The sequence below is a fragment of the Amborella trichopoda genome, chromosome 1 (assembly GCF_054954075.1).
Source record: "Amborella trichopoda isolate Santa Cruz 75 chromosome 1, AtrichopodaSantaCruz75HAP2 v2.0, whole genome shotgun sequence".
NCBI classification, from domain to species: Eukaryota; Viridiplantae; Streptophyta; class Magnoliopsida; order Amborellales; family Amborellaceae; genus Amborella; species Amborella trichopoda.
The window spans coordinates 37,209,221-37,228,906 of NC_142336.1; the positions used below are offsets into that span (position 1 = coordinate 37,209,221).

Consider the following 19,686-nt stretch of genomic DNA (forward strand, 5'->3'; position numbering starts at 1 on the left):
TTTTGACGTGGGCTCTAATTTGATTGTTTAGAGCCTCGGCTCTATATAAACCTTTTCGATTGTGAGATCTACTATTACTTTCTTATAAAAAAAAATATTATGTTTTCCAATATAGGAAAAGTGTCATAGATGAGTCTGATTATAAATAATAAAAAATGTTTTCCATTATAGGGAAAGTGTCATAGATGAGTCTGTTTATAAATAATAAAAAATGCTATAGATGATTCTGATGAGGTGCATTACTGTCCTTTTGGCAGCAGTCTTCCAAAATGATTTGACCCTTCCTTAGAGGAACAGACTAAGCAAATGAGAATAGAAAGGGTTTGAAATAAAAAGAGAGCTTTGCAGACTTAGGAGGGTGGACATATTTCATGAGTGTCGTTTCTTTGAGTTTTGGAAAGCTTGCAAGGATTTTACGATAAGCAGGTGCTTCATTCATACATGAAGGATCAGCATAAAGAGTTGTTTGTGGAGGCTCAGCATAAAGAGTTGTTTGTGAATGTTGATCTTCACCTTCCGTCCATCCTGATGAATTTTATAATCTTGATTTTGCTTAACCTAGGTTCTTCCAAACCCAGTTATGCTTTCATCAAGGCTGATAAAATTCATTGGGAATTTGAAACCCTACCCTTAAGTGAAAATGGAATCATATACCACCAAAGCCCTAACCATTCTCGCTGGGCTACCACAAAAGCCCTAGCCATTGTCGCTGGCTAATGAGTATGTTAACTTACAAAAACACTTTTCCCAGTTTTAAACCATGAAGCAACACAGTTCAACTAAACACTGCATACCCCGTCCCCCCTAAAGAGTGGTCCCGCCCCCCTCACTATTTCTTTTTCAAAAGTGAAAACTACGTAATTATCCTTTTTTTATATATTAAAAATCTACGTTCATCCTTAAAAACAGCTCTCGCAGGACCGAATGCTTCTCTCTCCAAATTCAAACTCCTTTTCTCAACTTGCTGTTAAAGTCACTGCAACATAAACAATTGCAACTTAGGTGACAGAGAGAGAGAATGCTCATAAGAGAGAGGACGATAAGTTTTAGAGAGAGTGGGAGAGAAAGGTAACTTAGGGGGCAAGAATGAAAGCCGCAGCTGATGTTTCAGCAAACTCGTCTCAATGATCTTACTTGATCTTCTGTGGCTGGTGTCTGCAGCAAAATCCGAGCGAGATCAATGAGAAACTCTCTTATTTGTGCTTTAAACAAGATGAAAATAATTCTATCGAGAAATGGGATTCTGTTGAATTACAATGTATAGGAGATAAACCCATGAGGACTTCGTCCAAAACACTGTCATGGTGGCTTAGGATCCATCTAAAGAAAAGATTTAACGAATTCAAAAGAAGAACTCCAAAGATTTATACATGGAGTGTCTCAATGTATTAATGTTATTTTTTATCTTATGAATCCAATTCCCATCAAATGCATTTTAATATGTTTAAATATGTTTTATTTGAATTTTAAAATATTAAAATAAATTTTTAGAGGCCTTTTAGCTTGACGAAAAATAATTTTAAAATAGTTAAAATTGATTTTTTTTTGGATTTTATGCACATGGAGAAATTAAAAAATTACTAAAAATAAGCTCTAAAATTTCTTTATTAATTTGTCAATTTTTTAGAAGGTGTTGGGACATTTTTGATGTCGGCTCCATCATATGGAACCAATCTAGGTGGGGGCGTGAGGCCCACAAAGGACCGGCATGCATGGCACACCCCACCTCTCTCTCTCTCTCTTTTGAGAGAACCTCTCTCTCTCTTTAACCTGTTCAGTAAGTCTCGTAGAATTTGTTTTTGGTATGATTTAAGAGAAAGGGTTAATTGATTTCAAGCGTAAAAGATTTTGTATTGATTGATCAATATAATATATTGCTTTATTTTTTATTTATTAAGTATTTGATGGTAATGCGTTAAGAAAATTGATGGATAATGGTTTTAGCGCTTTCATAATGGCTGATCTAAAAAAGTAGATGGCTAATATCTCCTTACCCTACAGGTTTGATCAACGATCAATATTAAATCTCACTAAACTGGTATGCAACTCTCTCTTCTTTCATCACTCTCTCGTCTAGTTGCTCTCCCTCTCTAAGACCATGGTTTAAAGGGGGTGCCATGCCCCATGCAAAAAGAAGAGGTGGAATGCCCCATATTATGGGAAAAACCCTAGAGAAAAAAATATCCTTATTTCTTCTTGATATTGTACTCTCATAAAGACTAGGGTTTGCTTAGGCTTCCCACATTAGAGCATCAAAAGCCATGGCGCTATGAGTCATCAAGAGCAAATAGGGGGCGCTAGGAGTCACTAAGAAAAATTAGGAGTCCGGTCGGGTTTTTCATGCAAGGAAGAGCTTAAAAGCAACCAATTTATTAGAAACATTTTTCTAATGAATTATTTGGGAACTTTTTATAATAAATGAAATATATAGAATTGCGATCAATCAAATATTACAAAACCTCGATGTGTATTATAGTTTAGAATTGGACCATAGCGGGATAAGGTTGAGAACCTTGATCTTGTATGCCATTGGTGGGAGACCCCCCACTGGTCGGGGAGACTCGGAATGGGATGTATATAGTCTTGGGGGATAACCTTTGGCAAGGTAATTTGGTATCTATGTTTCTTGATTCAATCTCACATAATGTATTTTTGCTTGAATGTAACAATTGTGATGGCATGCAAGTAAAATCCTAGATTGTATTATAAGGGTTGATTTATGTAAGTTAATTTTATATTTTGGCACATGTAAGCGTTCTTGCCAGCATGAATAACAAAAAAAAAGAAAAATTTTTACTTGTATATAATTGGCTAGATCATATTGTCCACCATTCAAAAGTTAGTGTGTACCTTTGGTATATATAGATTCGTTCCAGTTAACCTACATTCGTGCTAATGGCTTCCCCTTTCCCTATATCCTTCACTCCATGGCCGCCTCTGATCTTACTGTCTCGACATGCCCATTCTTTCCAACTTCATGGTTAGTCCCAACACCTCATCTTTCTTGAATTCCCATTCAATAAGCTATCAATGTATGGCCTTTGACTTCTTTCACCCAATTATTGTTAGGATTTAAGAATCCTTTTAGATGTGAAAATAAGAATCCCAAAAGTTGGATCATATCAAGATCGTATATTTATTCAGCTAGAAACAAAATAGAAGAGAGTGAGCCATAATACGAGAAATAAAACATATAATACACATACCACAAGAATGCAAAGATTTACGTAGTTCACCCTAGGAAGGCTACATCCACAGGCACGGCAAATTGAAATCTACCATATCAATGAAAGTTACATTACATGTTTTAAGACATAGAGTTACCTCTCAAACTCTCGATAAAACCCAGTAGAGCAAACTCTTTTAGACCGTGTTTCCCAATCGGCACCACCTGTCAAGCTCTAATCTCTATTCAACAGCTAAACTATTGTCCAGGAAGATACCATCTCAATTCTATAGCTAAACCACTATCTAGGAGGAGAACCTTAAGAGCAACTGAGACTTTCTCTCTCTAAAAGGGGCAACCATCTAAAATTTTCATGAAACCGCTTCTCTACAAGAAACCAGCCTCTCAATCTACAAGAGGTACATGCATGGTATTTCTCTCCATCGGAAGCTCTCTTCTCTCTAAAGGGAGGTCTTGCCTCTCATGCCCAAGAGGCCTCTGTATTTCTCTCTCCTTGGAGGAAGCCACATTTCCTATATGGTGACCCAAATAGGGAACACGAATTCGCTGCACTTTTATCCCATATATATAAGATTTGGAATCCACATTAAATAGGAAACTTCAAATGGGTGTTACATATATCTCAATAACCAAGAGATATATCCCAGAGTCTTAATCTTTTTGGATATCTGTTTCTTTTAGGAAACTTGTCAATATCAATCACAATCCCACATAATATGTGAGATTTTTGTAGGTGATTTTGGATAATCACCATGATATTAAAATCACTTACTCACAATGCTAACATCCATTGGATAGCTTTATGAATTCTTCATCTTTTGTCAAATAAATCCATTCATCATTCTTGTTGAAAAATAATGTTTGCATAATATTTCTCCACCTCAAATAAAATGCTCACATAATTTCCCATGTGTTTTTCGTCAACCTAATGTACAAACACTAACATTGTACCGAATCATGCGCTCTGATATCAATTGTTAGGATTTAAGAACTCTCTTAGATGCAGAAACAAGAATCTCAAAAGTTGGATCCTACCAAGATCGTGTATTTATCCAGCTAGAAACAAAATAGGAGAAATCACGAGCCATAATACGAGAAATGAAGCATAAAATATACATATCACATTAACACAAAGATTTACATGGTTCACTCCAGGAGGGTTACATCCACAGGTGCGACAAATTGAAATTCACTATACCAATGAAAGTTATATTACAGATTTTTTAACAAGAGTTACTTTTCTAACTCTCGACAAAACTCAGTCGAACAGACCCTTTTAGACCCAGTCTCCCAATCGACACCACCCATCGATTTCTCATCTCTATTCAACAGCTAAACCATTGTCCAGAACGAGACCATATCCATTCCACTGCTAAACCGCTATCTAGGAGGAGAACCTTGAGAGCAACCGAGATTTTCTCCCTGTAAAAGATGAAACTACCCAAAATTTTCATAAGAACCGCTTCTCTACAAGAAATCAGCCTCTCAATCTACATAAGGATGTGTGGTGTTTCCCTCCTTAGGAAGCTCTCTTCTCTTTAAAGTGAAGCCTTGCCTCTCATGCACATGAGGCTTCTACCTTTCTCTCTCTCTAGAGGAAGCCATATTTCCCATACTATGACTAAATAGGGCACACGAATTTTCTGTACTTTCATCCCATATATATAAGGTTAGAAATCCCTATCAAATAGGAAACTTCCTATGGGTGTTACATATATATATCTCAAGAACCAAGAGATATATCCCAACGTCTTAGCTTTTTTGGATTTTTATTTCTTTTAGGAAACTTATCAATATCAATCCCAATCCCACATAATATGGGATTTTTTATGTGGGTAATTTTGGATAATCACCATATCCAATGCTCACTTTTGTCCAACATGATTAGAAATTGTGACCGCTTTCCGACCTTCAAGGGATTTTAGAACCAAATTTGAATTTTAACTTGAAGATGAGTCTCTTTGGTATAAGCAAACTGGACCCCTTATTCGTTTTGGAAAAGTATACAATGAGACCATTTATCTTTGGTACAAGGGATCACAATTAATCTTGACTATTGGATTAGAAATTAGATGGTTGTCTTTATTCCATTTACCAAGCTCAAACTTCAAAATAAGTTTTTTTGAAATTTATGACACGCAAACTATTGGATTTCACATTGGATGATTGTAAGTAATTGTGACCTTCACGTATCAAACCTAAATGGTCATATTGCATATAATACCATTTGTTTCCTAAAAAGTAGCTGGCAGCCAGCCGATATGGAATTTCCTTTAATATTTATTGGCCCACATTTGCTAATTGAGTTATTATTGTCTGGCATATACTATTCTCTCACCTTTGCTAACTGAGATCTTGTTGTCTGGCATATACTATTCTCTGGAATGACCTCACAAGGATGATTGTCATATCCTTCATTACTATTGCTCAAAGATTTTGCTTCCACCTTCCTCGAGCCTCTATCCAATCTTTAGTAGCTTTAGTAACATACTCCTTCCTAGGAGAATGGGTTTTGTTAACATGATTCTCAATCACCAAAGGATCTAACCAAGCATCTTTTGTAATTGTAATAATAAAATCATCCTCCCTACCTTCAATCCGTTTTTCTTTCGCACTATCCCACCTTTCTCCTAATTAAAATCTCACAAATATTATATAATCTCTTGCCCCTTGCTTTCCAATCAAGATCCAATTAGCTTCGGCATCATTTCGGAGTACCATGGAGTACTACCAGGCTCCAAGTGTGAAATTATTCCTGACTAACTAAATGAGGAATACAATTTTGGTTTCTAGGGATCCAAAATTAATAGCCTACCCCTCACCCTCCAACAGTACAATGCCTTTGTGTAATCACTTTCTTAACATCTTCCATTCTTCCCGATACAAAAAGCACCCTGCCCTCTGGCAAACTTTTAACCAGTAGACGTTTCACCCTGGACACAATTTTTTCTTGCCCAGTCTTGCAAACAGTACAGACCATCCAATAGCTACTAAAAAGAACCAAAACAGCTCAATTCGACATTTAATGATTTGGGCCAATTGTGACATCAAGATAAATGGTTTCTTTGTAGACAATCTCTTATCGAGTGAGTATACAAAAAGACCATAAACCTTTTGTACAAGAATGTTACCATCATTATTATTCATTAAATTTCAAAATAGGTAGTTGCAAGAGTGTCATAGAATAGACATAAATTTCAAAAAAAATTTCAAACTTTGTGACTCACCCAAGCCATCCAATTTGACATCTAATGAGTGTGAATAGTTGTGGCCTCATGATAAAGATAAATAGTCTTTTTTTATACCATCCCTTAGTTGTCTTACATGCTTCCTTTAAAATTGCATCACTACCCCACTTTGGAGAGACTTCCTCATTATCTCTTATTAAAACCATTGATTTTGTCTTCCCACGAAGATGCCCTAAAACTTTTCCCACCAGGATCACTATCATTATATTCACAGCTACCCATCTCACATCTACTTGTACCTTCTCTCTTGAATGTCAATCAAAGGTACAAACTCTTGATCCAAAATAAGAAAGTGTATATTCCAAGATAGGAAAGAGATATTGCTCTTTCTTTCTTAGTGTAAAATGTAACTAGATAGGAAAGTATATATTGCATTTAATAATATAGAAAAGTGTGAGAATGGGGTTCGGGTTGTGGTAGTAGCACTACTTGTGTCCCAACTAAGATCCAAGCTTCTATTATCACCTAACGTATTAAAAAACTACTAACGATTAGAAAACAGGTAAGGACTCATCATTCTCACTGAATTACATAAAAAAAATTGATAAAAAAAATGTATATTACAGTATTATATTACCATTATATATACAATGAAATAACCACTACAAGAGAAGAGTGGAGCACAATTATTTTATCAAAGAGTTCTCTCTCTCTCTCTAAAATTCTTAATCGTATTAGAGCAAACATCGATCCCAATCCCAGTTTTTCATGTTTTAAGTTGTTCCTCAATCCAAAGTCTTTCTCTCTCCTTTCATTATATGTTTTGTTTTGGAAATTTCGTCTCAAAAATTTTGGGCAATTTTTTTTTCTCTGCTGCTAGATTTCATCTGGCATCTTTGCATCTAATAGAAACAAATTGTTTTGCATACCTTGCATCTAATAGAAACAAAACCTTGCATCTAATATTGCTCTTCTTTGCATACCTTGCATCCATCCGTAGTCATCGTTTTGCATACTTCTTACATCCCTTGCATCCATCGTTTTGCACCCTTTTAGTTCCTCATCACTTGGGTTTTTCCTCCCTCACTATTACAAATTGAGCTTATGAAGGAGGCCATCCATAACTCATCACATAAAACTCCATTATTTTGTCTTCATGTCCCACATAAAAGACTCGTTCATACCATCAAAACCATCCATATCACCCAAGTCAAGCTTCTCATTTCTAGCCTATAGTCTCTAATTTAATCTTTACCCAAAGCGTACACTCTCTCTTACACATTGAAAAGACCTTTCTCAGCCGATCTATCTATCTATAAAATACCTCTTTATTTTAATGGACACTTCATCCTCACTAAACAAATATCCCTATCCTTCCACCCTCAATATGGGAAATTTTGTGTCTATTAAATTAACACATAACAAATATTTATTATGAGAAACCAAAATGCTCTCTCTCATTGAGACAAGAACTTTTTTGATTCATTAGTGGTGATTGCCCTACACCAAGTCAAAAGATTTCGTCTGCTGATGGTAAGAGTGAAATCGAAAACCCAGACTACAGTTCATGGCTAAAGTTTGGCCAGCTTCTTAAAGCCTAGGTCGTAGGGATAATATCATGAGATTGTCTTAGCCTTGTTGTTGGCCTCAAGACTTCTGCAGAAGTTTGGAAATGTCTAGATAATACTTATATAGGTAATTCTCAAGCTCGGGAGTTCCAACTTACGCAACAACTCAAACTGTGAAAGAAAAGGAATTCAACCCTATCATAATATATATGTAAATTCAAGAGTATTTGTGATGATTTGACAGCTATTAGAAAACATATACCAGATGAAAATTAGGTTTTTCTGTTTCTTAATGGACTTTAGTCCAAAAGAGTTTTGCTACCACTATGTGTCCTATGATTCCTTCTTATTATGAAATTATACCACTTCTTCAAAACCATGAGATTAGAAATCAATTTTATATCTATGAAGACTACTCGTATCCAAATCAAAATACGACCCTTGCTGGACAACAGAGAAACTTTGGACCTAACAGAGGTACTAGAAATAATAGAGGTAGAGGCACATACAACTTTGGTGGTCAACAAATTTTCAATTCTCGGAGGGCATGGATTTGCGCAAACTTGCTAGAACAATAATGCGGGATGTGGTGTGCCTCAGAGAAATCAAGAGAGTGGTGGTATACCTATGCAACACGTGAATGAAAATTTCCAATAGGATTCACAAATACAACAATCAGCTCAGACACCTCAAGAAAAATGTCAAATTTATGGAATATTTGCATATATCGTATTAAAGTGTTGACACCGATTAAATCATATATCCCAAGAAAAAGACTTTCATCAAGCTCTTGCGTTAGTGACTACAGGAAATTCCCAAGCCTTGGAATGGTTCCTAGACACTGGTGCCTCACTTCATGTGACAGGAGACCCAACTAAACTGCAAAACCTTCACCTTTATAGTGGTAGCAATATAGTCATGGTTGGCAATGGCAAGCAATTGATTATTTCACATGTTGGCGATACAAATATTGATATTGTGTCTGAAAACTTTAATATTTCTAATTTTCTTTTGGTTCCAAAAATGAATAAGAATTTACTATCTGTTAACCAGTTTACAAAAGATTATTGTTACTTGTGAGATGTTCTAGATTAGTTCATTTTCCAACTTAGAAGAGAGTTTGCAAGAAAGAGCTTGGACCTCTTCACTACTTTCATGGCATAGAGGTATCTTATTTTTCAGGCAGGATTTTTTTTTCAGGCGGGAGTTTTCTCTCACAAAGCAAACATGCTCGAGTTTTTATTGATCGTGCTTAGATGCTTGGTGCCAAACCTATTTCAACACCAATAGCAATGAAGATTAATATTCATGGGAATTTTGATCTATTTCATGATCCATCTCTTTATCAGAGCATTGTTGGTGGCCTCCAATAAATTACCATAACACGGCTAGACCTTTCTCATAGTGTATACAATGTGTCAATTTATGCATGTCCCGACAATTGCACATTTTTAGGCAGTTAAGTGAATTCTTTGTTATCTCAGCAATACACAATCACGTAGTATAAGAATCATAATCGATAGTTCCATTGAGTCATATGCCTTCTCTAATGCATAATGGGCTGGGTGTCCAACTACTCGTTGTTCAATTGCTGGTTTCTACACCTATCTTGGTTCTAAGTACATCTCTTGAAGTGCTAAGAAACAATCAATTGTGGCTCGTTCAAGTGCAGAAGCGGAATACCGATATATGACATCCACTACTGCAGAATTAACATGGTTTTTGTTTTATTCTTTGGGATATTGGACTACCTCTTCCTCAACCACAACAGTTTTTGTGATAATATTAGTACTCTATACATAACAGTTAATCATGTTTTTCATGCCCAGACAAATCACATTGAGTGAGACTTTATTGGATTATTTATCACTCGTTTTGTTTCCTCTCACAATTAAGTTATTGATATCTTCACTAAACCTTTGTCATGAGATATTCTTCGAGATCTTTGCTTCAAACTTGGACTTCAAATGCCTACCCAGCCGAGTTTGAGGGGGAGTAATAGAAACAAAATCCAAAATAAACAAGTGTATATTCCAAGATAAGAAAGAGATATTGCTCTTTTCTTTTGAAATGATAATATAATAAGATAAGAAAGTGTATATCGCATGTAACAAGATAGGAAAGTGTATATTACACTATTGTATTATCATTATATATACAATGAAAGAACGACCACAAGAGAAGTGCGGGGCACACTTATTTTATCAAAGAGTTCATCTCTCTCTCTAAAATTCTCTAAGTCCCATGTCTTCTCTCCGTGTGTGAAAGCTTTTGAGAAAGAACAATGACTTTCTCTTGTAGTTTGGAAAAAATTCATATAAGGTTGATGATTTAAATTGTAGAATGAAGGTGCACCTCAAATATCCATCGAAAAAGACTATTTTGGTATTGGAAAACCATCTATCGATCATCTTAACGTTGAGATGTATAGATATATGAAAAGATATATTAATTTACAAAAATAATAAATCTTGCAATACATTATCTGGACTATCCATTTTCTAGATTTTCATGTGTTTATAGATATACTTGATTTGATCCATTTTTAGAGTTCAAAATTTTATAATCAAAGATGAAAATAAATTCTCAGGCCAAGAAATTTAGACACCAAAATTGTATCTCGTGACAAAGTTTGGAGGAGTGCTTTACTTTGTACGTGTGTGTGTGTGAGAGAGAGAGTGAGTGTTAAATAGTCATATGAAGTAACCACAAGAATGGATTAATCAACAAAAGTTTCTTTCTATATTACTAACAAATAAAAAACTTATTATACGTACCAATTTTGTTAGTATAGCTATGGATGGGTCTCAATGGATAAATATCGATATCTAAGCAATGAATTATAAAATAAAACGATAAAACATGATAGTTTTCATATTACTTGGGAGTAGTTGTTGGAGATCCGAATACTTAAAACCCCTCAATTTAACCGATCAACAAATATCACACATTTAATACCAAATATGTAAAATCGATAATCTAGTAATAAGCTCAATGATCATGTGCAACAATTTAAGAAAATAAATTAGAGATGGAAAACATAGTCATGAGAGAAAATTAGAGATACAAACCACAACATGAATTTAACGTGGTTCACCCCGTAGAGCTACGTCCATGGGCAAGCTGAGAAGTATTCCACTATCAAAAGAAAGAATTTACAATGGGATACAATGTTACCTCAAAAGGAGAAAATTAGTGAAAAAAACATCATCAAGAATACCTTCTTGTGATCATTCAAAAATCACGATTTACCCCGCTTTACTTCGGATGACCCAAGAATATGAGCAACACAAACTCATACTATTTCTCCCAAAAATAGGACAAGAAAATCATTATTCACCTCCTTCCCTTTCTCAACATAACCTAAGGAAGCCCTATCCCTTTTTCTAGAGAGAGAGAGAGAGGAGTTCAAACAAAGAAGAATCGTGCAACCCAAAAATCCCTTTTTTTTAGCATTTATAGAAGCCACCTAATTGTAGTGACAAAAAAAGTCCCAAACAAATAATAAAAGATAAAAGCATCCAAAGGTGATTTTTCTATCACCATTCAATAATCTCCACCTTGATAGTAAATCACCTACTTGCCTTGTCGATAATCATATTTTTACTTCTTCATGAAGCCTACAGAAGTTAGGCATCATTCCAACTTCTCTAGTAGAACCGTCTTCGTGAGCATATCCGTCACATTTTTCTTGGTTCCAACTTTCACCAACCGAACCAAATCATCTTCAACAACTTGTCGAACATAATGGTATCAAACTAGTATGTGTGTCGTCCTCTTGTGATAAACGGGATTGTTAGCCAAATTAATGGCACTCATATTATCACAAAGTATTTTCATGGGCTTAGAATTGATACCCAATTCTCCCATAAGGCCTTGAAGCCAAACCACTTCTTTGCTTGCTTCGATTGTTGCCATGTATTCCGCCTCGTTGGTGGACAATGACACCATTGATTGAAGCTTAGACATCCTACTTACCGGTCCATTTCCAAACTTGAAAACACAGCAGATAGTGGATCTTCCGCTATCAAAATCACCAGCATAATTTACATCAACATAGCCTTGAATGTGCCCCGAGCCTTTGCTAAATGTCATGGCATAATCACTCGTGCCTCTCAAATAACGAAACATCCATTTTGTATCTTCCTAATGAGCTTTTTCGGGATTTATCATAAAGCGACTCAAGACACCATCCGAATATGCTATGTCCGATCTAGTACACACCATGGCAAGCATTAAGCTTCCCACAACACTTGCATCTGATACCTTAGCTATATTATCTTTTTCATCTACGGTCTTTGGACTTTGCTCAGAAGACAACCCTAAATGAGGAGCTAATGGAGTCTTCACCGGCTTTGCCTTGCTTGTGTCAAACTTATCAAACATCTTTTCTACAAAGCTCCTATGTGAAAGTGAAAAAATCCCACTCTATCGATCTCCTTGGATTTCAATTCCAAGTATTTGTTTTGTCGACTCAAGGTCTTTTATTTCAAAACTCTTGCTCAAAGATACCTTGAGCTCATCAATCCTAGTCTTATCCTTGCATGCCAAAAGCATATCATCAACATACAAGACTAAGATTAAATAAGAACCATCATAAAAAAATTTCATATAAACACCATGGCCATAATCACTCCTATAGTATCCAAAACAAATAATAAACAAGTCAAAAGTCTTGTACCATTGTCTTGATGTTTGCTTAAGTCCAAATATGGATTTCTTCAACTTGTACATTAACATTTCTTTTCTTTTTTAAAACAATCCTTCTGGTTGCTGCATATACACTTCTTCTTCAAGTTCACCATGTAAAAATATCATTTTTACATCCATTTGTTCAAGTTCCAAATCATGTAATGCAACAAGTCCAAGCACCAACCTTATGAAATTTAACTTGACAACTAAGGCAAATATTTCAAGAAAGTCGATACCTTCCTTTTGTGCAAACCCTTTGCAACTAGCTTTGCCTTATACCTTTCTAAACTTTCATCAATCCTTTTTTTTATTTTGAACACCCACTTGGAACCAACCGCTTCTTTACCGTTTGGTAACTCTACCAAATCCCAAGTCTTGTTCTTAAGAAGAGCCAATATTTTATCTTCTATGACCTTCTAAAATATGGAATCATCTCCTTCCATAGCTTCTTGGTAAGTGCTCGGTTCTTCATTCATAACAACCAAAGCATATAGTACTTCGGGATCGACATAGTCCCTAAACCGCTTGGGTGAACGAATTACCTTTGTAGATCTTCTTGTCATACATGATACAACTTCTTCATGGGAATCACTTGGTTCACCAACTTGTTGTTCTTTATCAATGACTTCTTCATTGATACTTGTGGGTGCTTCTTCCGACATATGGCCTTCACTAGATGATGGGACATAAGGTTGAAAATCAATTTCTTAAGTGTCATTATGAGATTCTTCTCTTTCTTTTATCTCATTTTCTATACCTCTTATCAACACGGATGACTCATCAAAATGTACATCTCGGTTTGTAATTATCTTCCGAGCACTTGGATCTCATAACTAGTATCATTTCACACCTTTGTTATACCCAACAAAAATGCATTTCTTTGATTTTGGTTCAAGCTTATTTATTTGGCAGCTAGGAATTAAAAGAATAAGCATCATAACCAAAAATCTTTAAATTGGAATAATCACAAGGAGTTCCGAACCATACCTCTTGGGGTGTTTTCTTCCCCAAAGCCGCTGATAGTGATCGATTGATGAGATAACAAAATGTCATCACTGCTTTGGCCCATATTTTTTGGTTTAATCCGACATTTCTCAACATGCTTCTCGCTCGCTCCATCAAAGTGTGATTTATCATTTTCGCAACACCATTTTGTTGAGGAGTGTAAACCGTGGTGAAATGTCTCTTGATTCCTTCATCTTTACAAAATTTTGTAAACTCATCGAAATTGTACTCCTTCCCATTGTCGATGCGAAATGTTTTGATTAGGCTCCTCGTACTCTTCTCAACTTCGACCTTAAAATGCTTAAAGGCAAAAAGTATATGACTCTTTGATTTAAGAGTGAACACTCATACGTACCTTATGAAGTCATCTAGAAATAAAATAAAATACAATGCACCACCATATGACAATATGGGTGAGGACCCCCTATAAATCCGAGTGCACATAATCAAGTATTCCCTTGCTTGTATGGCTTTCGGCTTTGAAAATTTATCTATGTTGTTTCTCATTGACACAATGCACACAAAATTCGGATTCCCTAAATTTTAAGGTGGGAATTAGCTTCTTCTTCATCAAAATCTCCATACTCTTTTCACTCAAGTGACCCAACCTCCTATGCCATAAGTGTAGTGGAAGATCATTATTCTCCACCACCGAATTTGCCACATCATCAATAATGGAGCTTCCCAATACATTATACCAGTTTCCAACTCTAAGACCCTTGATCACAACAAGATCATCCTTAGATACTTTGAGAATTCTCCTTTGTCCGATGAATTTATAGCTATGGGAATCTAATAAAGAAGAGAAATTAAACTTTTTTTCAAGTTCGGCACATGTCGAACATGCTCAAGTGTGCGGATACTTCCATCATACATCCTTCATTTTACCGTACTAATCCCAACCATTCTACTAGTTGAATTATTTCCCATCAACACGGAACCACATTCACATGGTTCATATGAACTAAACCATGACTTGTGTGGACACATATAATGTGTAGCACCACTATCCAAAATCTATTTTTGATGAAATTCGGGATTACAACCCACGACATAAACATCTTCTTTAATAAAATCAGATGTAGATTCCTCTACTTGATTCACCTCATTTTTGGATTCATTGGTTTCCCTTACTTTTTCAAACTTTTGTCATTTTCTTTTTGTACAATTTTTTTTCATATATCCCACTTCACCACATCCCCAACAAACAAACTTATTTTCTCGGCCTTTAGACTTAGATCGACCTTTCCACTTACATCTAGAAAACTTTCTAGAGGAATTACCTCTCTCACGACCCCTTAAAAAATGCACTTTCGATTCTGGTTCTCCAATAGATGCTTTTTTTCAGAGTTCATGGGCAAGCAAAGTACTAGTCACCGTACTTAAATCAAGTGAATCTTCTTTAGTGCAACTTAATGTTGTCACTAAATTATCATAAGATTTCTGTAAAGTAGATAGCAACATTACCGCCTTATCATCATTTTTCATTTTTTCACTAACACTATCAAGTTCACAAATAATGTTATTGAAAGTGTTCAAATGATTAGAAACAATTGTCCCCTCTTCATCCTTAAACTAAACAATTTTCTCTTTAATAGAATACAGTTCATAAGAGATTTGTTTTGATAAATAGTTTCCAATTTCTCCCACAAGCTCTTTGCCGTCTTCTCTCCAATTATATTGAATAAAACCTTATTTGCTTGGCATAATCGAATTGTAATCATAGCCTTAAGGTCCATTTCCTCCCAATCCTCATTACTCATAGACTCCTATTTCTTTTCTTTTACGAGTAATGTTTTGTATAATCCTTGTTGGACCAAAAGATCATGAACATAAATTTTCCATATCTCAAAATCATTTTGTCCATCAAATTTCTCGACCTCAAACCAATTACTTGTCATTCTATAAATATATTGCATAAAGCTCTGAGACCACTTGTTAGAGATCTGAACACCCGAAACCCCAATTTAACAGATCACCGAATATCACATACTCAATACCAAATATGTAAAATCAATAATCCAATTATAAGCTCAATGATCATGTACAATAATTTAAGAAAATAAATTAGAGATAGAAAACATAGTCATGAAAGAAAATTAAAGAGACAAACCACAACACGAATTTAATGTGGGTCACCCCGTAGCACTACGTCCACGGGCAAGCCGACAAGTATTTCACTATCAAAAGAAGGAATTTACAATGGGATACATTGTTACTTAAAAAAGAGATAATTGGTAAAAAAAACAACACCAAGAATACCTTCTTGTGATCATTCAAAAATCATGATTTACCCCGCTTCATTTCGGATGACCCAAGAACATGAGCAACACAAGTTCATACAATTTTTCCAACAAATAGGACAAGAAAATCCTTCTTCATCTCCTTCCCTTTCTCAACATAACCTAAGGAAGCCCTAGCCCCTTTCTAGAGAGAGAGAGAGAGGAGTTCAAACAAAGAAGAATCGTGTTACCTAAAAATCCCATTTTTCGTTTTATACAGGCCACCTAATTGTGGTGAAAAAAAAAACCCAAATAAATGGTAAAAAACAAAAACATCCAAAAGGTGATTTTTCTGCAATCATTTAATAATAGTATTCCAAATTTAACCAACAATTGAAAACTAAAACATTCATACAGGATTCCCGAGTTCCCATATTCCCATAGATTTTTAGATTAAACGTACCGTGATCGTGTGCAACATTAACGATAACAACTATTGTTTTATAATCTTGTTGTAATATGTTGATTGATTAATATAAAGTTTCAAATATTGTAAAAAAAAAGAAGATAACTATTACAAGAATAAGGTGGATACATTTTATAATGGAAAACGTTTCTATGCTTCCCCTACAACATAGAAGTTCTATCATCCCCCTACCATCCAGCCGTCCAATTTTGATCAAGAGAGCCACGCACCATTTGATTTTAGATCCGACGTATCAAAGTATTTTACTTTAAATTTTTTTTTTATACAAACTGTATGAATATGAAATTTGGTACGTACCATCTGCTCATTGGCGTGCAACTATAAAAAATATTAAAAATAATTTTTCGATAAAATATAATCACCAAAATACCCCCTTCAAACTTTGAAGGGTATTTTGATCATTTTATTTTATTAAAAATATTTTTTTATATTTTTCGCTAGTGCAAGTTTAATAGAGGAATGGAGGTCCAAAATTTGGTATCAAAATAGTTTGTAGAAAAAAATTAAAAATAAAATAGTGTAGGGACGTGATATTGTGATTGGGGCAATCTTAGCCCTCTATTCAGAATGGACGGTTGGATAAAAGAGAGGATAAAACTTCTATGTTGTAAGAGAAGCATAAAAGCTTGCACTTTTATAATCACTATATTAAAGGAAAAGGTATCCTATAATATGAGAATGATCATTACCTTATGGATTCGGAAATCCTAGCAAGAGGACAACGGTTTGAACCTTGAAACTGCATTCCCTCTTGATAACCTAACCTACCTTGGAAGAAAAGGGGTGGACGTGTTATAATTTATATTTTCAGTAATTCCTAACCTAATTGATTATTTATAACAATTAAAACTACAATCCACAAGCTAGCACACCATACTAAGAGATAGGTAATTAACAAGATCCAATTCGAAGCCATTCATTCATGGGTGCAGTTTGCATACGGATGCATCGATAGGCCATAGGTGTAGAGGTAAAGTACATCTTTAAATTTTATCATGGTATATAATTTTGTCGTAAAATGTTCTTAGGATTATCTCAAAATCTATTTTTATATCTAATTATAAAATTTTAAATTTTAAAAATGATTAAATGGAAATAGATCTATAAATATATGAAAATTTTGAAAATGGAAGCGTAGAGAATATGTTGTAAGTTTACTTTTCATAGTCATACATCTCGATGACAAGATGATCAATCAAAAGATTTTCAACATTAAAACTAACTTTTCCGATGGATTTTTGAGGGGCATATGTAGCTCTATATTATAAGGTAGCAACCTTAAATAAACTTTTTCCTTCATTCATGGACCTTAAGTCAAAATATAGTCGCCCCAGTGCAGCTACGAAGGATAAAAAACGATTTTCTTTTTTTTTTTTAACATTACGAAGAAAAGGAAGGAAAAAACCATTCAGTAGCACGAAGATTATATTCAATCAGACATTGTTAGCAACTCAAACGACTCAATCCACTCAATTAAATTTTGCTAATAATTTTCTACATGATTCTGCATCAAATTGAGGTTTGCCATGAAACCGCACAGCTCATAGTAATACTAAAAGAACAACTGTTTCATGCTGGCTGGACAACAGTTCTACAATATGTGGTCCATAGATATAAAGCATCCATCTTAAAGAGACGTAAATAGGCAATCCATCTTAAAACAATTGTAACTGTAGATCCAAATTTTTTCTTAATATAATTATTATTTCTAGTTTCAATTTTTATTTATTTTTTCATATTCATTATGTCCCTGTTAGATATTATATATTCTCTAAAACTAGGATCAAATTATATTTAAAAAATATATTTATTGCCAAGCTTCATTTCTACATGCGTGGGCTTAACCCTCGTGCTAACAGCATCCATACTGAAAAGGGTTTGCAGCAAACTAGATTTCGAGCTTGGAATCAGACCAGCAAAGTTCCAAACACCACTCTTTGATGGGTTGCATATTTCCCCAACCCTCAATCAGTTTATCATCATGGCAGTCATCAAAATCGGTGCTTACAATGGATGACAGCACTTACCGGCTCAATATCCAGGGCCATTACAAACTGTGTGCCTTCTAGCAGTACAAATTCATCGTTGCCTTAGAGAAACTCTTAAGAATCTTGTATTATACCCTTAAATAGATGTTGCATCGTTTTGTTTTTCTTCTTTTGATTATGAAAAGCATTTGAACAACTTCATAGACCAAAATCATGAAAATGTAACATACAAATGTTCATGGAAGCCAGATGTGTTTCACACTCCATTTTTAGAAACAACATGCTCATAGAATACAAATAATAATATCCTTCCAATACATCAACTGAAACATCACCAAATGCACTCAAATGAACATGACATGAGGTTTAGATGTCCAGTTGGCTGTTTGCGTGTGCATATGAACATTATAATACTAATCCAATACAAGATCAAATCTGGAAATTTGGAATCAAGCACGAGGTTGATTGGAAAGTTTGGTTTCTAGGATCAGCTCTATCCACAAACAATCAAACACAGACCTAGTGTGCAAATAAAACCCAAACTGAACCGTTAACATAAAGCCATTAAAGAAAAGAGGAACTAATAAAATAATGTGCGTCAACACCCAGGAGGACACCCAAGAATATCCAAAACAAAAGGAAAACAGAAAAGCAAAAGTACATGAGAGATATAATACAAGTTCTGTTCTGGCAGTAACCAAGATTGGGCTATCAACACGCAAAACTAAGACTATTTCCCACCAAAACAATTGACATGCACTCATGGGGTCTCAAAGCAGCAATCACAGTTGGGATAAAAATTGTAAGTTGAATTCAGTATTCCCACTTTTTTAGCTCCATACCATCCGGAGGACTGCCCTCAACCTTCTTCGTACCAACCTCCTTCCAATTTGTTGACAACACGGTGCCATTTGATTCCAACTGCAAAAGAACAAGGGAAACTGCATCTCAATTGACCCTCAAGTTACATAGGACTATTTCTTTTTCTCTTTTTCTACATAAAGAAATTCTTCTTTTTTCTTTTCTTGGGAGTTCACTTGCAAATTGGATCAGGTCTTATAGTTTTGGAAATACACAGAAACCTTCCATTTGACAAAATTAAAATGAAGAAGCCACCAAATATATAAAGACAGCCAGTTCCAGTGTGGCACAAGAAACATTTCACAGAGGTTGGTATCTTACAAATGATTTTTGCATTGCACGTTTAGCATCGTCATCAGCATCTCTATAGATTTCACGGAACAATTTGTTGACAGCTGCATCCCCGTCCAACTTCTCTTCTTTCTCCTATAAACCAAAAGTTGAAACCTCGGATAAATAATAAAAAACATCACCAAAAAAAAAAAAAA

General features: G+C 35.0%; 1 protein-coding gene and 1 long non-coding RNA gene across 9 annotated transcripts in view; both read right to left on the reverse strand.

Moving 5' to 3' along the window:
• Positions 1-633: 633 nt before the first annotated feature.
• LOC148783812 (uncharacterized) lies at positions 634-17,144 on the reverse strand. 6 transcript variants are annotated; one of them, XR_016053439.1, is made up of 4 exons: positions 11,164-12,579; positions 11,015-11,081; positions 1,074-1,155; positions 634-976 (listed from the first exon to the last, which is right to left on the reverse strand). It is a non-coding gene; the product is annotated as an uncharacterized LOC148783812 (long non-coding RNA). The 6 variants fall into 6 exon arrangements; XR_016053428.1 differs by having other exon boundaries at positions 634-1,155; positions 11,015-11,066; XR_016053425.1 differs by having other exon boundaries at positions 634-1,155.
• A 1,459-nt stretch (positions 17,145-18,603) lies between these two features.
• The window catches only part of LOC18433211 (protein SGT1 homolog), a 48,127-nt gene continuing 47,044 nt past the window's right edge, over positions 18,604-19,686 (reverse strand). For all 3 annotated transcript variants that reach the window (XM_006843306.4, XM_088863948.1, XM_088863947.1), the window contains 2 exons: positions 19,520-19,624; positions 18,604-19,258 (listed from right to left, as the gene is read on the reverse strand). In XM_006843306.4, coding sequence (XP_006843369.1) covers positions 19,151-19,258; positions 19,520-19,624 — 213 coding nt within the window. In that variant the 3' untranslated portion in view covers positions 18,604-19,150. The remainder of the gene's footprint in view (positions 19,259-19,519; positions 19,625-19,686) is intronic.